Consider the following 19519-nt stretch of genomic DNA (forward strand, 5'->3'; position numbering starts at 1 on the left):
GCTGGGATTTTTTCGTTTGTTTGTTCCTTTGTGTACTGGTCTCTGGGCGTTTGCTTAGAGATAATTTCTTCTTCCAGGCAGGACAGAGCAGCAGGATAGCGACCGCTCTTTCCTGTAAAGCTTCCTCCAGTTTCCACCACACTTCCTTTCAAAAACAGAACTTCCAGGCTTTCAGTGCTTCGTGACTTTTTTTACACTACTTTTATCATTGCCACAATTCCTGGCATATTTAGTAGATTACATTTTAGCACAGGAATTCCAGTCAATAAGGCTGCTCCTCTGAAAAAAACCACTCATGAGAAAATTTTCTTTATACAGCAATTCTTTATTTAAAAAATCACAATTCTTTCATAACTTTTTTCATGCGGCTTCAGAAGTCTGACAGCTTAAAGTGGCTTTTAGTAAATTTAGGACTGGCAGAGAACACAATACAGTACATCACTGTAATATAATCCAATCATTTTTGGTGCAATTTTTCTAACACAAATTTAATCCCACCCTTCCGAAGTGATAAGAAAGAGAAAATGGTTAAGAATGGTTTCTATAAGAGCTCTTATGCGCTAGTAATAATAACTATTCAGTTCTTTTTTAAACTGCTCAGCTACAGTTCCTACTGTGGTTTCTCTTGACTATGTTGTTACTTTCCTGTTCTGTAGTACTGCAGTGGAGGGTTAAACCAGTCGTATGTTATTCCAAACATGACTGCATTCTGTACTATATTTCTTCTACCTGCTTGATGAAAATTGCTGAGAGCCAGGCTATACATTGACATACTGTGGAAGACGACATGTACAGATACGGTATCTTGCCATGGCAAAGCCTTACAGAAATGGAGCAGGAATCTGGTGACTTTGCTGTTATTCCATCAGCATACCTGTGCAGCCTGGGCAGATACCAGCCCAAATACCAGGTACCAACTCTCAGAGGTCAGGAGTATGTCAGGTGCTTCGCTTGTTGGAAGTAAAAGCTCAGCACTGCTGGGAATTGCATCTGTGGTCGGTCTGTGTCCTCTTCCTCACTCAAAATGCAGATAACCTGAAAAAAACCCAAAGCTTCAACCCTAGGGAGCTGCAGAAGAAAAGCCTGCGTTGGTACTTATTAGAAGGTTTTATTATGAAAAGGAAAAAAAAGTCCTTTCCCCAAGCTGTGACAACTTTTGGGTGCCAGGGCATATAAATCAGTGTAATGTAATTGGTGTGTGACGTGACGTGACTTTTCTGGGCAGTCAGGGGGAGTGTGGAGCATCTGGAGCTTTGCTGAGGGCACAGACCTGCAGGACCCCTGATGTAGGATACTCTACCCCTCAAAGGATTTTTTTTAATAATTTTTTTTTTTTTTTAATCCTTAAGTTTATACCCTGAAGCATGAGATTTTTTTGTTTTTTCCCCATATCCTTTCAGAAGTACAGAAAGATGCTCTGGATAGATCGCCAAGTTCTGTAATTGTTCGGTCCCTGTCTGCATCCCGCACGATATACGCTGGGTATTTTCACCAAAGATACAGCAATGCAGAACAGGCAGCAGGATGCAACTGCAGCGTGTATCCCTGGTGCAGACTCCAAGCGGAATAAAGAGCTGTGCTGATGCAGCTGGTCAGAACAAGAGATTTTTAAGTATTAAAACTGCTACTGCTCAGCCCTTCAGAGACCTGCAACCATACATGGTGCACCCATTTGCTTACATGACAAGAACCAGGTGATTTAAACAGCTCTAGTAGGTTGTTTTTTGGTTTGGTTTGGGTTTTTTTTTCCTCTCCTAAAATAAAAACTAAACATTTAATAAGGAAAAAAATACTTTTAACACCTTTGATCAGGTGTGGAAGCTCTTGCAAAGTAGCAGTGCAGATTAAGATTTTATTTTAAAAGTGGTGGGTACAAACACTAGAAAGAAAATATTCACTGCAGACTAGATAGTGTAAGCCACAGAAAGAACAATCCCTAGTCTGTACACTTTTTCTACTGTCTTAAACATGGCATATCTGCAAATTACATTACAGGAAAAATGAGAATAATCCATTTTCAGCCTCTGTCTTCTGCCTCACATCAGGTTTATTTTTAGCTTTTTCTAGAACTAGATATAAAATGATCACCCAGTTCTCCTATTGCAGCAATTTGAAAGTGTCTGACCTTATTTTTGCTTTACAGATTCTATTATGTGGGGCAGGGGAAGGACTTGCAGAGTTGTCAACCCTTTTTTTCTCTGATTTTTGTGTGGCAGCAGTTAGAGACAGAAAGGACCCATCAAATCCCTCATGTTGTTGCCAGCAAAGGATCGAGTCCCCTCCATTAATAGTGTCACAGGTATTAAACTGGTGTGCTGGACTGACACACAGCATGTTCCATTCTGGTAGTTTGCGTTACTAAAAACCTATTTATTCTATGAAATATTTTAAGATGTATTGCGAGGGTTTTTCTTAAAGAGGCTGGACACATAACTGTAGAGAGAACCTCAGCGCTGCATTGAAGCAGAGTTTAAATTTGAGGATTTCAGGGCCAGCAAGTGGATTTAATCAAACAACTCCCATAAAGGGCTGTTTGAGGAACAGTTCACTCACTGCTGATATTCAGCTATTTAGGGGGAATAATAAGATTGCTTTGTTTGTTTTGTACTTTACAAAAGAAGAACAATAATTAAACATTTCCTACAGTGATATAAACTCACAATGCTTTTTTAGCCCAGATAAGATGTCCTTGGCCTTTGAAGGCCTGTGAATTTACAGAAAAAAGCCCAGATTAGGGTACAGAGAATCTGTGATGATGGAAGGAGAGGCAAGGAGCGTGTTCTGGATATCCCAGAGTGGCCTCATAACGACGCACAGACTGCAGATGGGCTGAGATTAGACCAGTAGATGGTTCATATGGAATGGAATGGTTGGGAATAAGAAGGGCGGTGAAAATGTAAGTAGGTTTATTATTGGTAGTAAAGCCTGCTTGTAGAGCTGATTTTTTTCTCCCCTGTTTATAGAGCTAGCAAATATAAGAATGTAACGGTTTGGGACTGGCTGAATTTTAAATGCTGCTTTGCTTCTTCAGCTGGGAGCTGCCGGTTTCATGCAGATGGAAAATATGGTCTCATATAGAAAAAATACTGATTCGTTGTGTTGCTTTAGTCAACCTGCCTATTTCCTGCCGGTGAGGTAGGAAGATGTCAAAGGTCGGTTTGGTTGTTCCCGGACAGTTTGAGCTCAGTTGTGGTCCTCACACAAAATGCTCGCGGCATTTGAAATATGCCATTCGAGTTAATTGTTGGCAGCAGGAGCTTTGCGTAAGTCCAGCAGAAGGACCGAGCCAGCTGGTGTTGGCGCAGCTCTTGTGAACTGCAGGCTGTGGAACAGGCAGAACTTCATGGTTCTCCAAGCCCATCAGTTCCTCATGTATACTGGAGAGTAATCTCCTGTGCCATAGGGAACAGAAAATAATATTCCTAGATGATCCCGAGCTACTTGAGTGCTGTTCTACAGCAAGAACAGAATTTCTCCATGTGCCTGAAGTTATAGGAAGGCCAAGCTTACTTGTCCAAGAAGAACTCCAGATCAAGAACTACTTGGAGTTCTCCTGCTGTCTTGGCTACTGACTCTCTGCTGTGACCTTGACGAAGTCGGATGCTGTCCCTAAAATGCTCATCAGCTGTAAAACAGGATTAAAAGCACTTGCCTGCAAGGTACAAGGGGGGCACTTAAACCATATGCTTACAATGAATTCAAGATGTCAATTGGCATTGTCATTGCAAAGGACAGTTCTTGGCATGCAGGGACTTCATCACACAGGAGGATATTTTAAATTCATGCTAAGGCAGTTTCTTTGCCCAGGCTGCCCTGGCACAGAAACAAAATCTGATAGATCCCATGCAGGTGATTGGGGGGCTGAGCAGCCTTCCCAGCCAGAAACTCTTTCTGACACAAGGAAATAGAACAAATCATGAAAAATTTGGCTCTGATAGTCTGTTTCCTGAAGCCTGTCACGGTCACAGAGCATATTATGAAGGTATTGACTTTTCTCAACAGCAGACGACCTCTTCATGTGGAGAAATCTGCCAGGCAGATTTTCAGTAAGCTCTGACTGTGTTAGAGTAATTTACTTGTGGTTGGGTCCTTGGCCTGAATGGCATCTTTTAAGTGAAACTGGGACAAAACTGCTGCAGTATTACTTCCAGTGCTTCAATAAGGAGTGTCTTAAGTGTTCTGGCTTGGTCATTCCTGAAGCTGCTGCCAGACCCCAGCCACATGCCAGGCAGGGCTGGCCCAGACTGCTACAGCGGAGCAAAACAGGACGGTTCCCCAAACCGGGTAGCTGAGAGGTTGGTGGGAAGAGCTGTATCGTGGAGGGTAAGAAGTATGTTTCTAATCAAGTGGCATCAAGAAGTTCTACAGCATTTTCTGTTCAAAGATTTAATTAGATCATACCTGCTTTTTATGTCCTGTTCTGTCCCCTTTCCCGCTCAGTCATGCCAAGAAAAAGACCCTCCGCTGCCTCTTTCTTCCATTATTTCAGTAGACATGAGTATTTTGTTACTCACATCTTCCATGGCACTAAAAATCTCACGGAAAATGAGCCCATCAATATCTGGCAGAATTATACATACAGGGACAGACTCAGGCAGAAAATATTGAGGGCTTCAGAGACCCACACCTTCACTAACTTCAGGTGCCCACATCAGCGTACCACGGCAGAGCAGGGAGGCAGACTTGTCTCTGGAGCTCATTTCCATCCAAGTCCTTGGTACCCTGATGAGCGTTGTTAACCGCTCGTCTTTACATCTGTTCTGTTGGAGCTGCCTGGAAAAATAGAAGGAAAGGTTATTGATTATTTTTTTCTTTATGCCACTTTCTTCCTCTATCAATATCTACGAAAGAGGAAAAGCAGAAGCTGACCTGTGTTTCTTCCTCTGGAGGCAAATATCCTCAGCATCTAGATTAAATGGAGAAATGGAAAACAGTAACGGAGTCTGTGCAGGTTTAAGGGACTGCATCAAATAGAGAGGAAAAAAATTATTTGCTGTACACAATTATCATACTCTGTTTGCTAAACCCACTGATGTGCAGGAAGAAAAGGGGATTTAAGGCAATTAATGTCTTTAGTGCAGCTGGCGGAGCACCCGCCTCCAGCAGCACGGAGCTGCCGCTGGGCTGTCTCCATGAAGAGCTGCTGCTCGTGCAGCCCGAGCCAGCGCTGCTCTCTGCAGAGGGACGGGCAGCTCGTGCCAAAGGCTGCGCACAACCAGCTCCTGTCTGAGCCTTGGTTTGGAGTCCTTTGGATTTACAGCCCCCCAGGCTTCCTCTCTGGGTAGAAATGAGTGAACATAAGCAGCTGGCTGAGCTAAATTAAGTAATGGTTTCCTACTCCAGTGCCTGATTCTGTGTTAATTTTTGGTAGTGATCTGCTTGGTGTCCTTTTCCTTTAGCAAAGTGACCTCGGCTTCATCAAACAGACTCTGTTCCTGGGAGGCTGGATGAACCTGTCATGATACATCAGGAAGCTCAGTGCGTAGACTTATTTTTAGCTGTGCCAGTCCTGTCTCTGTACCACTCACCGGGGTCTTTCTAGGTTGATGTATGATTATTGCTCACCTTTCATGCATCTTCACTTTCAGTCATTGTTTTCAGCTGCAACATTTTAAATCAAAGCACCGAGTTTCTGCAGTGATGCGTGTTGTTCATCTTGTGTGTTTTGTCCCAAAGGTACTGACTTAACTATCAAAATAGCTTGAGTTCTGTTAACACGGGACGTGCTCTCTGGTGAAAGACCAGCAAGACAAAGCAGCAGGTCTGTGTGGGGTATGACTGAGCTGTGATAATGTGGTTGGTTGTGGTTTTAAGGTGTTTCCTGGTCCTGTGTTACCTGTTTGTATTGGAATAAGCTTTACATCCTCTTGAAGCTGACTCTGTTTATTGAGGGTGTTGACAGTATGTAGTCAGTGGTGGAAAATATGAGTGGGATGGTCTGTAAACTTGGGTCCGTTTCCCTCCTTTGTTTAGTAAAATGTTGATGTGTTTTGGCAATTGGCTTCAGCAAGGATTTATTTAAGGCAATTGATCCCTGCAGTAACAAGGTGGGAGGTGAAGTGAGCTCATCACTGATGCACAGGTGGAGTGTGTCATTGGCTCTAATGCTTTGATGCCAAAAAAACCCTTTATCTGGCTGTATTTGAAAAATATATTTATTTTTCATAGATCTAAGGCCATGAAGTCTCATTACCTTTCAAGGATGCCTGGCCGTGTGAACATTTCATCACCTAAAATTTCTGATTTTGGTGTGTTCACAAGGCCATTCGGAGGGGTTTAACCCCCCAGAGCAATGTCTGAGGAAGTTCAGACAGGGAGGAATCTGCTGAAGGGTGGTGTCAGTGACTGTTCTGTTGGTATCCCTTCCTAACGTGCTGTTTCAAACAGGCACGGTGCTTCAGAAACACACAATGCTCTCCAGTGAAAGGATCCTTAATCACGGGCAGGAGTTGCTGCTAAGTACAGTGATAGAGCTGCCCCTCTAGCCCCAATACTCTGCTGAATGAGCTCCTGCTAGTTAAAACATGAGTTATTTGCAGGCTAGAAGGCCCCCACTGAAGTGTTTTATTATTGGTTGTAAAAGTTAAGTGATGTTAAGTACAGCAGGCTGTAAAAATTAGGACATTATTTCCTAATATGCTTCTCTGGTACAAAAGCCAGAGCCTTACTTGTTTAGATAGCAAGAAAACAGGGCTTTCGGACATCTGCAGAATACTAAAATTTTTGTGTTGTTTAAGTTATGATGAAACTTAATATAAAATGGTGTCGATAGCATTCGCAAGCGCTTTGGATAAGCACAGCCTTTCTCTTGGAGTCTTGTGCACAATGGTGCTGCCCACACTAAGTGCGTTCTCCTTCGGGGCGCCCTGTTTCTTGCTTGAGTTTTGAGCTCATGAACAGAGATGTAAATTCATGAGCTCAAACATTCAGTAACCTATAGCTTATGGACAGTCAGTGGGACATACATCCCACCACTGCTTCTCACTCCACTCTGAATTGTTGGAGCAGACATAGCTGCAGGTGAGAAGGGAGGTGTGGGGTTTATTCTTGCTGGCACAGGGTGGAACGGAGCGTTCCTGGGTTGGATGTGGGCACCAAAAACTCTTTCAAAGGCCTCAGAGAGCCCAAGTTGTGCTGGGAACTATAGAGCAGCGCTGGCTCTGGGACAAACTGTAACCTGCAGCATCTGCTGCCTTGGTGACCAGCTAGACTGAAAGGGACAGAGCATTTGGAGAATCATCTCTGCACAATTCCTGAATCAAGGTAGAGTATAGCTAACCTGGAAAAGATCCTGGCCACTCATCTGTTATCTTAAATTCATCATCTTTTTCTTATGCAGTTCTCTAACCGGCTGAGGTGCTGTGAAATTAGATCCATTTTACATAGTATAAATATTTAACAGCTCTAGAGCATGTAGCTTAATATTAAACAGACAGTCTTATAAATACTTCAGAATTATAGATGCTGTCACACTACATGGAAATGGTTTGATAGGATCTGGTAGAAATATTCAGGTTTGACAGGGAAGGAAATGATGGGGTTAGGAGGAGTCAGCCACATTTTTAACTGCTGGAGGAGCCCATAAAAACAACTAAAAAAGTTGTACAGCTTCTGGTCTTGAAAGGCAATTTGGGTAAGTTTCCTCCCCCTCAGGAAATAACAGAGTGGTTCCCACCCCACTCTTTTCAAGGAATGAAAACATTCACAATCTTGAGAAAACACTGCAAAGAAAATAGAACGATTTAGGAGCCAATGTTTAGTCAGCAGATATCCCCAAATCGGAAGCGACAATCTATTCAGTGGGGGATTATCGTTATTAGAAAGGCAAGTGGGACTTTAACAGGGATTTAGATGTTCTTAAGGCTTGTTAGCTTAAGTCCAAGTACTACATTTTGCCACCTAAGAGAATATAAAATTTATTATTAGCAGTTTTGATTAAAAAAAACCAAACACATGGCTGACCCGTTGCCACCTGTAAGCTGAGCCGGGTTGAAATCAGGCTGTGCAGAAGCCAGTGACCACTGTCTACAACAGTGCTCCAGAGAGAACAAACGCTGCCCAAAATTTGGGAGACTATTTCGGTTCTCTCCTCTGCTCACAGCTTCCTATGTGATCCCTGAAAGTCACTTCTCTCCCCAGCAGCTTCTCAAGTCATGTGGGGTCTAATTTCCCATGAAATCTTCTAAATGCATTTCAGGATTAGCCCCTCTAGGCCTCTCTTCCCATCTGTAAAAGAGAGATAAAGCAGGAGTTGAGAGAAATGAGTTAAAATGCAAAGAACGAGTCACTCTCATGACTTGGGGACAACCTAAGTATTTATGTGGGAGGTACATTTTATCCTATAAGAGGCCGAACTAGGAGTAGTGTAAGAAGGGAAGTTGTGGCTGTGTTTACAGTTCATCTGTCAGCAATGCAGGTGGGTTCTCTGTGCTAAAGTGACAGAAATGGTCAAACTAAGTGTATATATTCTGGATGTTGTAAAAATGTGGAATGAATTACGTGTTAGGGGACATTACAGTGCATTCAAACATCTGGAGTTTTGGTATTGTTTGATAGCTTCACACCCCATCAGGTTATTCCTACCTCTGGAGGTGACTGTAGCATTACAAGGTGATCTGTTTTCTCTCTCTGTGTTCTGGTAGTTAAAGCACAGTTGCCATGTTCAATACCGTGTAATGCCCAATGCAGTGGGGTTACCAAGAATGGCAACTCTGCAAAGAAACTTGGGTCAGCTCCTGCATCAAAAATATTTCAGTTTATAGCCTCGAAAGGCAGAAAAGCCACAGAGGCTTCTAAGCGTCTTGGAGACAAACTTTCTGTGAGGTTGGTGTGAAGGTCAGAGCTGTTAGGCTGAACTGGGCTGATTTCTAAGGCAGAGATTTCTTGGAAGGTGTCCCCTAACCACTGGTTAATTTTTATCCTGGAATACCTGTCTGAATCCAGCACTGTACCTTTCCGGCAAAAAAAGAGTGTCCTGGGTTAGGTATGAAGTCAGGTGAAGAGACACAAATGAGTGATGAAGCGGCATTTTCCAAAGGAAAATGGTGTTTCACTGAGAAGTTCTTCCCTGGTAGGACCTGAGGCGGAGATGGTTTCTGTGATCTTCCCTGTGAACCTGCCAAAGTTTTTCACTGATTTGAAAAGAAGCTGTGATTTTGTACATGATGGCAAAATCCCGCTGCAATCCTTTAAGGTATAAAATCCTGCCATTTCAGTTTATTCGTTATTTTAAGTTAGCACAGCCAAATGGTAGGAGAAAACTCTTGGTGCCTCAGATTTCTTCTCCTGTTGGAGAAGGAGAGGTGATGAGCTGCTGCAGGAGAGCGGCTGAGCAGCTGAACTGCACAGGGCACGTACTGCAATGAAAAGGAGCAGGTCTAAGGGATGCGCTTTGTAAATTATTGCAGCTTTTTCCCTGGGTACCCCCCCAGAGCCAAGAGGGGCTGTTCCCTCAGCAGCAGGAGGTGCAGGACAGCTTCTGGCTGGTGACACTGCGGTCCCCGCTGGACTCCATCCATCACTCGGGAGCAGCTGTCTGGAGCAGCAGCAGGTCTACAGCAGCTGAAAACTGAAAAGACAGCTCTTTTTTTCTTAATTTAATTTTTATCAGCGGTGACTGTTTACATTTATGTTGTCAGTCTGAAGGACACCATTTAACAGGCACTGTATAAACAGTCTTGTTACGGGCTTAGGGAAACAATTGCGATGTCTGAATGCCTTTGGGACCTTCCCAAATCCTTGTCAATTAGTGTCAGCAATGTTACTTGGCATGTTCCAGCAATTGTCGGAATTGCTATCAGACACTCCTCTGAAAGGTTTCAGTTTTATACCATTGTGCAGGACAGTTATTAATGTCTTATCTCTTTAGAACCTGTTAAGCAACAGGAACCTGAATTTAATAGCTGGTATGTTTTTAGGAGCCTGTTTCTTAGCTAATTCAGCTCTCACATGTCACTTTTGTTTTCCCTCCACCAGGGTGAATCAGCTTGTGATGCCACCAGCCTCTGTGAAAGTCTGAAACGGTGAGTGACCCAAACCAGCAATTGGTTCCACGCTACCCCTCCGCTCCAAACCCATTAAGCCATTTATTTCTTTTTAAGTTGGGAAGAAGTTAACATTAGACAGCCCTGGTCTGCACCTCAACTTAAACTGGAGCAAATCAAGAACAGCCCAGGGGTCAACTCAAGTGTCCTTTTTGCACCGAGTTGCTTCCAGAAACCTGGTGCTCCCTTCTTGAAGCAAACCAGGCCATGCAGCCCCTATTGCCTTGACCTTGAAGGTGTGATTGTCCGTGGCCAGCCTGAGAACACATCTTGTGTTCATAAAACCTGCAGCTGCATTGCTCTTGGTCCAACAGCTGCTCGCTGTCAAATGACCATTCTTAGCATATTCCCAATTTTCTGCGGAAAAAAATGTTTTCTGGCGGCATATCAACTTGCACGTTGTTGCTAGAACTGTCCCCGCTGCCAGCCGCGGTGCAGGGGGACAGAGCTGAGGCCTCGGCAGGGAGCCAGAGGGACAGTCCCACTCCTGCTGCCCTTTCTTCTCCCTTGTGTTCATGCTGTTCTTATCACTCACCAACAGCCACAGCGCTGCAGCTCAGAGCTGCAACGATTGATAAACACTTCCCAGCATTTTACTGTAGCCAAAATTAATTAAACCAAGTTTTTTGAAGAGGAGATTTCTTTCCCATAAATTAAATGCATTGAAAGACTAATAATAAAATCAGAACTCAATAGCACATTTAAGAACAGCCTTTTGGGGAAAAAGATTTAATACAATCTCTAGTACAGCAGATGTGTTATTTCCACAGAGGGAAGGATATTCTGGTATAGGCTGAGGATACAACAGGCCTGCCTGAGCCTTGCAGCCTCTGGACTGGATGCATATTCACATGTTGTCATCTATCAGGAGGTTTTAGACAAAGTTTTGGTTGTTTTTCTGTGTGGTATTGGGTTTTGCTTGTAATTTTTTGGTTTGTTGTGGTGTTTTGTTTTGTTTTGTTCCTTGTTTGGGGTTTTTTTTAAGCCTAAAAAAATCTCGGAGCAAATACTAGGTGGTATTGCAGAGACTTGCCTCATAAAACTCTGCACGCTCGGGTCCTGTGCACGCCTAGGTTTTTCACTGTACTTTCTTCTGTTTTCAGCCCAGTTTTATACAGGTTGAGAGAAACCAGGCCATTGTTACAGGGAGTTTTTCTATAACCCAGCAGTCACTGATTTTTTAAGGTCAGGGGCAATTTCCTGCATAACATGGAGCACAGAACCTCTCACAGGAAATCCTGCAGAAAAAGAACTAGTTATCCTTTCCACTTAATCTAGGAAAGCTGCTGGCCCCTTAGATACGCCACAGCATGCGCAAGTGGTCAATGCCCTTAAGTAATACGGACAGGAGTGTAAACCCGCTACTGGTTCATTTCCTTGGGCAGATTTTGCCTGGATCACAGCATCTTTGTGTTTCCAATTCCAAAAGCCTTCAGTACATCCCAAAGTGCCGTCTCCAGACTGGCCAAGATGTGCTAGTCTCCAACTTGCATGGAAGCGAGGGGCCTCCGCCACAAAGCTGGGGTGCGCGTGTTCACCATTACCAATCCATTCCTGTGACTGCCCCATTAACCACCTTTTTTCTCATCTTTCTTTGCAGTTGCCAGTGAAGGAAACAACATGTGGACTCCTGGTCCCACCACCACCACACCAATCTCAAGCTCGAAGCCCTTCCGTACTGGAAACCAGTGGATCCTCCAGCTCCACACCTCCCTGGAAGGGTTATCCAGCACCAGATTGATCACACCACTCCAGCCTGCGAGGTCAGGCACCAGGAGATGAGCAGGGCACCCTGGAACACACGTAACTCTTGAGCAAAAGGACGTTCACAGGTTCCTCTGAGCATCGGAAGCAACTGGACCCACAATGTGCTACCCAAGTGAGTGACTGTAGATTGTGTATACGGTTTTAGTTGTAGCCAGCGAAGTCCGCATCATTTATAGGGCAACTTAGGTCCTACCAAATGCTGCTGTTCTGTCAGCACTCCCCCACCCCGAGACTGCACTATTGGGGACCTATTCTGTACATCACCTTTTCTTTAACACTGAAGGCTCAATTCAGATTATTATTTTTTATTTAAATATGTCATAAGATGCTTTATCTCTGCTGAAGACATTAGATTTTATATATATATATATATATATTTAGATAAACAGTTTTTATTTAAGCATTTAAAATCTGGAGCTGCCTGTGCAACCATACCAGACATGAATAACGTCCACAACTCTCCTCGTCTCAGTGCCCTGCTCTCTGGCCCTGCAAGGGCACCACAGGAAGAGTTCTAGTCGGTGACTCCTGTCACCTAAGGCTGAGCAATGGGACAGAAGAGAGAGTTTCACTGCACTGGATGTGCTGGTGGTTGTTACAGAAAGGCCCAGAAGAACTTTGGACAGAAATACCTAGGGGCTGTAGAGTTTGCTCAACATGCTAAACTCAGCCTTGCCTAGGAGGTTCACAGGTTTTTAAAATACCAAAATCTATCTGGCTGAATGGCTTTACCTGGGACCTGGTAGTGCAATCCTGCTGTGCCAGTGACATCACGCGTTGTTTACATGCATATCACATCACATCACATGTATTGTCAGTGCTGATTCTCCCTCTGTCAGTATTTTCAAAGCAGCTGGCTGATGCTCCACTGTTGCTGTTTCCTTTGGAACAATGCTGAGGTTTAGTGCCTGCCCATCCCCAGTCCCAGACTTTTCTCTTTTTTCTGTTTAGATGTCTCCCACAGTTTAGATACTCCCCTCCCATTTAGCACACACCTCAAACAGGTGAATGCAGCTCACTCTTGTGCTCATGTTTAACAAGTGGCTGCAGGTGTGCTGCAAGTAGGACTAAATCAGCAAAGAAAATGCAAAACTGGGACTGGATGCGAGTTAAGTCTGGCAGCTGGCTGTCCGATTGTGGCCTAAGTTTGTTCAGAGACACAGGAAGGTACTGTTAGTAGCTCTGGGGTTTATCTCCCATTCACGTCCAGGATGTGCTAGCACCTACAGGACAGCACTGTAGCAGAGATGGTCGGTAATTCCAGGTACCAGTGAATTGGTCAATACTCACCGCAGAACCAGTCTGCACCCGAGCAGATGGGTTCTGAGGTGACTCCTGTAACACTGTGAGACTTTCCACCTCATCAGACTCCACAGGACTCTTCTGCAAAGGTTGCTCTGTCACATAAAACACCTTAACAATAGCTTTAAGATTTGGCTAAACACTTAGAGCCAGAAATTTTCCTTGAGTGCCCGGGCATCCTCTGGAGAACAGCAAGTGGGTGCTAGAAATAATAAAGCAAAGCAAATCCAAAACAATGCTTCATTTCCCACCTCATGCCACTATTTACATTTGTAGGGGAAATACGCCTCTGTAGTCTAGGAGCCAAACACTTGGCTTTAAAGGCACATGAATTTCTGATTCCCATTAAGAAATTCCTTATTAAGCTGTTTAAAAAGAAACGAAAAACAACCCAACAATCAGTCGTTCCATCCCAGAGACCAAAGAAGATTAGCCACATTTCCTAAGTTGCTTTTCTTATAGGCTCTCTCTGTTGTAGCATTTACTGTCAACAAAATGAAGCATTCCTGCTAGAGTTCCGAGATTAGGAATCGTCCTTAAACTTAATTCTCAGGAGTCAACAATGAAAAGGGAGCTTCAGTGTTTTGTAGTTTTGATAGCTCTCCCTGTTCATGACAAGCCCCAGCCCTTGTTAGAGAAGCACAGCGCTGTTACAGGAGGCCAGCTTTAGCTTCTGGGCATATGAAGGAAATTGCTGTGGCTTTCTTTTTAACGAGGAAAGAGGGAAGGAAGCAAGGGAGTGAGAAGTGAGTCCTACCTGCAGCAGTTCCACACCAAGGGATCCCCACATGTTCCAGGCTGAGGGAAGCCAAAGCAGAGCTATGACAGCTCAGAGGAGAGGAACAGAAGGGAAAGCTGAGATACTCACTGCTGAGGTGCTGTATAAACACATGATGATTTGTTCCTGTACTCTAGTAGAGGTCAGAAGTTCCCCATTATTAAAGACTTACAGTACTTTATTATACTGGTGCTAGACTATCATGTACCATCATGCTGGTTTCCGCTATGACTCTGTTTTAGGCAGGTGTGGATGTAACCAGGCTCAGAAGCTGTTTGGGCCAGTTGATTGTTGACTTTGTGGAGCAGTGGAACAATATTTGGTATGCACATAGGAAGTGTTTCTGGAATGAGAAGTCTAGAATGAATGCATATTACTTATATCCAAGCTGAGTAAGAACCCTCATTAAAATTAGTATTTCTGGTTTTGTAAAGAAAGGCTGTTAATAGGAAAAGATAATTAAATTTTAAAAAAGAATACACATATTTTAGTATCCATCGCACTAAATGAAGCAAGATACCACCTCATCACTTAAGTAGATGTTCAAGTCATCAAGGTTATCTTTGTGGTTCTAAACTTCAACACAAAATTAAATAGCCTCAATAAGGACAGAAGTACCTTTAAAGCCACTGATCTCTTGCACACAAAATAATTTCATGTGAATGTCTGAAAATTAGAGGACACAAACAGGAGCTGCTGTGTCTTGCCCTGACTCCCTGGTACCCACTGCCTCACCCTGTTCCTCAGGGCTGCGACGGGTCCTTCCCCAGTGCTCTCCCCTTTCATAGCCCAGCAAAGAGAGAACCTCGGGGTGAGTAAACCCTACAAATGACTGGCTGTACTCTGGGAGCAGAGTTCCTCTCTGCACCCTTCCATCCTAATTGTTTGTTTCTCCATTTGCTTTATTGTTTGGTAAACCAGCACTTACGATCACTTTTGCTACGTGATGTACGGGAGTATATAGTATATTTTCTTGTTATACAAGGGACAAGTATAAAATAGTTTTCTGATTTCTTTCAGAAGCAAATGACTATTTTATTTTTTAAGCGCAATTGATTGTGAATCTCAGAGTATAAAAACAGATAAATAAGCCAAATATATACCTTTATGTAAATTAAGAAATAAAAGTATTTAAAACATACCTCCTGGCTCCCTTTCCTGTGTCCCCTCTCGCTCTGGTCACACACTCCCCCAGCTGCTGCTGCAGGGCTGGTCCCTGGGACAGCTCCTGCCAGGGACACTTGGCTGGGGATGGCAAAGAACCCACCTGGACACCAGCCTGCCCGGAGCTCGTTTCAAGAGTAACACCAGGAGCAGGGAAAATCGGAAGGAGCAGAGGGTGGTGGGTCACAGCCTCCTTTTCCCTCTGGGTTGGCTGCCTGGAGCCTGTGGTGGCCACAGGGTCCTGCTCTGTCCCCTTTGAGGCCCCTCACTGCACAAGCTCCACTCGGCTGAGCAGCCTGGGACACCCCTCACAGCACAGCCAGCCCGTCGGGAGAGTCACTCAGCCAAACGAGTACCAAGCAACTCGGAACGTCTGCCAACCCCAGCACATGCTGCTCACCTCCCCCACTAAACAGGGACCTGGCTCATTTCTCTAGTCTCACAGCACAAAGCAGAACACCACAAACCATGATAAAACCTCATTTTGAGCCAATTTCTATAACCTTGGGGTTTCTGATTATAAGGAATTAATCATTTGAGACAGAAATGTCACCATTAAGCCTGCTGTCACTAAGATTTGGGGAGGACAGGTTCTACTTTGCCTGAGAAAGGGAGGAAAAAAAAAAAATACAACTCACCATTCTGCATGCTGGACTTGCAGTGGTGTTTCCGACAATGACAAGACCAGGCCCATGGCTTCCCTGTCCTCCAGGTGTCTCCCAGGTACGTCTTGAGCCTGTGCCAGGCCATATTTTATTTAAGTCGGAACAGCTGGGAACAAGCTTGGGACTCGACTCTTGGCAGCAAATACAACTTGGAAAAAAACCTGGTTTTGTTGTCCCACACTTCAAAGTAAAAGCTATTGCAGCCATTTTTCTCTGGAAGAGGCCCGGCTGCTGCTGAGTTGATCACAGCCACTGTATTTGCCACTTAGCAGCGATGCATCTTGGCCACAAGTGACACATCAGTGCCAGTGCTGTACAACACTTCCCCACCCCACGGGAACACACTCCAGGCACTAAAGCCCAGAGCTTCTCCTGCATCACTGAGATCCCACCGCTACAAGGTGGCTAATTCCCCACCAGCCTCATTAGCAAGGCGGCTAAGCTGTTGGCCTCAACCAACAGCAGGCAGGGCTCCTGCCATGGCAGAGGTTTGAAAGCCGTAGACTGATCAAGACTGATCTCATCTGCAAAGAAGAGGGACAGGTGGATTTTTTTTTTAATCCCTTTTGCAGAAAAGCACATTCAGCCAGCCTCATCTCAGCCTCGATGCCCTGTCCAAACCCTCCACTAGCAATTCAGCACTGGCTCTGCTGCCAGTCATAGGCAGCGGGGAGAGTCTTAATGCACCTTGGGACCAAAAAGTCAAAGGTTAAGAGAGTTTACAGCCTACACAAGAAGCAGGCACCAGACTGGGAAAGGTGGTTCGCAGCCCTGCTCCTCCCAGTCCTTCACCTGCATGGGACAAAGCCCCAGCTCCAGCAGTGCTGCCTTGAGCTCGGTTGCTCCGGGGCCTGCAGCTATTTTCTTGCATTCAGAAGAACCCTTGAGCTCTTATCACTGCCAAAGAGCCTCTGAGCACAGGACAGCTGGAAAGGCTTCATTAAAATCAAAACGTGCTCTATCCCCTAAAGCCCTAAAGGTCAAGTGACAGACAGGACATGAAATCAAGCAAAATGAAACCTTCGCAATTGTTAAAAGGCACAAATAAGAGCCTGCAAAACATGATTTGACTTGGTGGATTAGTGACTGCTTTCTATGAACTGTGCATCAAAGCCACTCTAAAGTCAGGTAATTTAACTGGCAAAAAAGTTTTTACCAAAGCACAACTCGCACAATGCCTTCCAGCTTTCCTGTCCCTTTTCCCCTTGACTGCTCTGCAAGTGCCAAAGACTAACAGAACACGAGCACAGCAGCCTCCACACTGGCAAGGGGGAGGCCGAAGTCAACCCCTCCAGCTGCCACCTCTGTCAGAAGCAATGGCTGGCACAGCTTCAGCCTCCTGCTTTGTCCTTCCCTGGTCTCTTCCCAAAAGGACAGTGACAAACTGATCTGCATGGACTTAACCTCTGTGGCCCTGGCAGATATGCTGCCTCCATGGCCCCAGCTCACACTCAGGTGGGCTCCAGATGATCTCCAGAGGTCCCTTCCAAAGCCAAGGGCTCCTTAAAACAACTTAGCAAGCTCTGTGGGGCAGAAACTCCACCAGGCTCAGCTCCCATGACACAATCAAGCTGCTGCCCTGCTGCACATCTGAACAGACAGCCCCATGGGCTCTAACGCTGTCTTCTCACTCCCAACAAACCCACATACCTGTGTGCTCACCTTGCTTCCCACCCACCACACCTGCATGCTGTTTCTCCTCTGGTTCTGCAGGGGCAGTGGTACAAAGTCCCAGGCTGTCCTACTTACAAGCACGGGAGAAAGGAAAGAAATCGTTAGTGAAGACAGTGTTCAGATTTGAAACCCCTGCTCCTCTTCAGAGCATCTCCAGATCATTAAACATGCATGGCCCTAACCGGCTGGCCTCTTGTATGCTGCATTTGCATAATATACCAAAAGTCACCACTCAGGAGACATCTGCAGGGGTTTAGCTGGGATTGAGGTTTTAACGAGGCAACGAACCAGCTTTCAACATTAAATGGCAGAGGAAGAGCAGCATCCCCAGTGCCAACAGGCCTCTTTGAAGCAGAGGCACCCTTTTTCTTGGAGACAAGACTGGCAACAACTGCCAACACCTCCTGGCTGGGAACAAAGTGGTGATGGCATTCAGGAGCCTGAGGATAAATAAGCAGATGCAGCTCCAAGCAGTCACCTTCATAGCCTGTAGTAAACCTGCTGGTAACAGGTGCCTTGCACAGCTGCACAGCCCCTGCTGGCCTAGCAGAGCAGCAAATCAATCAACCATTTCAATTGTTTCACTGTTTTATTGATGTCCCTTGTGCCATCACAGGGGCCATCACCTCTCCTGCACCCAGCAGCAAACAGGCAGGAAATGCAGGTCATGGTAGTTACTGGTGACACCTGAGTGGCCAAATTGGATATATTCGACCCTGGAATATGCATGTACAAGCCCATTTAACTCCGAGCATTTAAAAGAGTCACCATCTTCTAGACTGGAAAAACTGTGAGTACTGCTGGGCCTGGGCAGGACAGAAACGTGCCTTGAGGGGTTACTTCTGCACCTCCCAGAGGGCTGAACCACACAACTCAGCAGCACCTGCGCACCTGCTGCAACTCCCCAAGATGCCCACACAAGGCTCTCACTTCTGCCTTGGCAAACCGTGGACACAGGAGTCTGTGCTCCCAAGCACAGGCTGTTTGGCACTGGCAGAGAAGAGAGGGTGAGCATCTACCAGAGCAGGGAGGGTATGTGGTCTGCTGAAGTTCCCTGCGCTCCAGCTGAACTCTCCACACAAGTCAGACCTGCAGCTTTCGAGCTCAGCGTCATGGAAGGTTTATTTAAGGTCATGGAGGACATAAAAACTATACTTATAAAAGATACTAAAACAGTCCTCTGAGCCTGCTAGCCATGCCAGGCCCGGGTGAGTCCATGGAGTTTACTCCTGCAGCACTGGAGGTTTATTCTCTTTTCTTTTCTTCTTTGCTTTGCCCTGCTTCTGCTGGTTGGCTTTGCCTTGCTTCTGTTGAGTCTCCTGGCTGATAGTCCCCTTGGTTTTCTTTGCAGCTGGAACCTGCTCAGCTTCATTGCCTGCATCACCTTTTCTTTTCCTGTTCGCATTTGTCTTCTTCTTTTTCTTCTTCTTTTTGCCAGCCACAGTATCTGCTCCATTAACAGCTTTTTCCCCACTCTCCACCATTGCCACTCCATTCTCCCTGACGCCTCTGTTTTGATTCTTGTGTTTGCCACTACCAGGCATGAGGCCTCTCTTCTGCTTGGGTGTTTCTGTTCCCAGGGGCTGCTCCTCTGGGGCTGCTGGTTCTCCATCTTCACTAGCTACTGGTGCTACCCCATTCTCCTGGATGCCTTTCTTGCGATTTTTGCGTTTCTTGGTCTCTGGCAGGAAGCCTTTCTTCTTCCGCTTAAGTGGCTCTGCATCCTGCACAGGCTTATTGGCTGTCTTCTCCTTCTTGGGCTTGCTGCAGAGAAAACGCCAAAAATCAAGAGCAATTTAGTTTACAGCCAGGGAGCAGTGTGATCCATGCTACAGGCAATCCATGAACAGGCAGAAGCAGAAGAAAGGCGCAGGAAGCACAGGCATGCTGCAAGGATGAGCGTGATCCCTGGAGGCGGTCCTCAGTCTGCACAGGGACTGGTTAAACAAACAACCGGAGCTGGACCAGGACTCAAGAGGTCACACAGAGACTTGAGGAAGAATCCCCATTCCACAGACCAGGTAACGCTGTACTTACACGTTCTCGAGCGCACCTGCCTGTGACCTCGTGCAAGGCTACTGAGACACTGTCTGTCCAAGGTGACAGCCCCAGCAAGGCCTCCACTG

The 19519-nt window shown here is 45.4% G+C and overlaps 2 protein-coding genes across 2 annotated transcripts in view; one reads left to right on the top strand and one right to left on the bottom strand.

Annotated features, from left to right (window-relative positions):
• LOC135995784 (sphingosine-1-phosphate transporter SPNS2-like) overlaps positions 1 to 14978 on the top strand; it is a 124905-nt gene extending 109927 nt beyond the window's left edge. The window contains exons 12-13 of the mRNA XM_065647318.1: positions 9976 to 10022; positions 11644 to 14978. Coding sequence (XP_065503390.1) covers positions 9976 to 10018 — 43 coding nt within the window. The 3' untranslated portion in view covers positions 10019 to 10022; positions 11644 to 14978. The remainder of the gene's footprint in view (positions 1 to 9975; positions 10023 to 11643) is intronic.
• A 3337-nt stretch (positions 14979 to 18315) lies between these two features.
• The window catches only part of MYBBP1A (MYB binding protein 1a), a 54771-nt gene continuing 53567 nt past the window's right edge, over positions 18316 to 19519 (bottom strand). Inside the window, exon 27 of the mRNA XM_065646999.1 lies at positions 18316 to 19157. Within this exon, the coding sequence (XP_065503071.1) occupies positions 18617 to 19157 (541 nt within the window). The 3' untranslated portion in view covers positions 18316 to 18616. The remainder of the gene's footprint in view (positions 19158 to 19519) is intronic.

Source organism: Caloenas nicobarica, chromosome 17, assembly GCF_036013445.1.
Source record: "Caloenas nicobarica isolate bCalNic1 chromosome 17, bCalNic1.hap1, whole genome shotgun sequence".
NCBI lineage: Eukaryota > Metazoa > Chordata > Aves > Columbiformes > Columbidae > Caloenas > Caloenas nicobarica.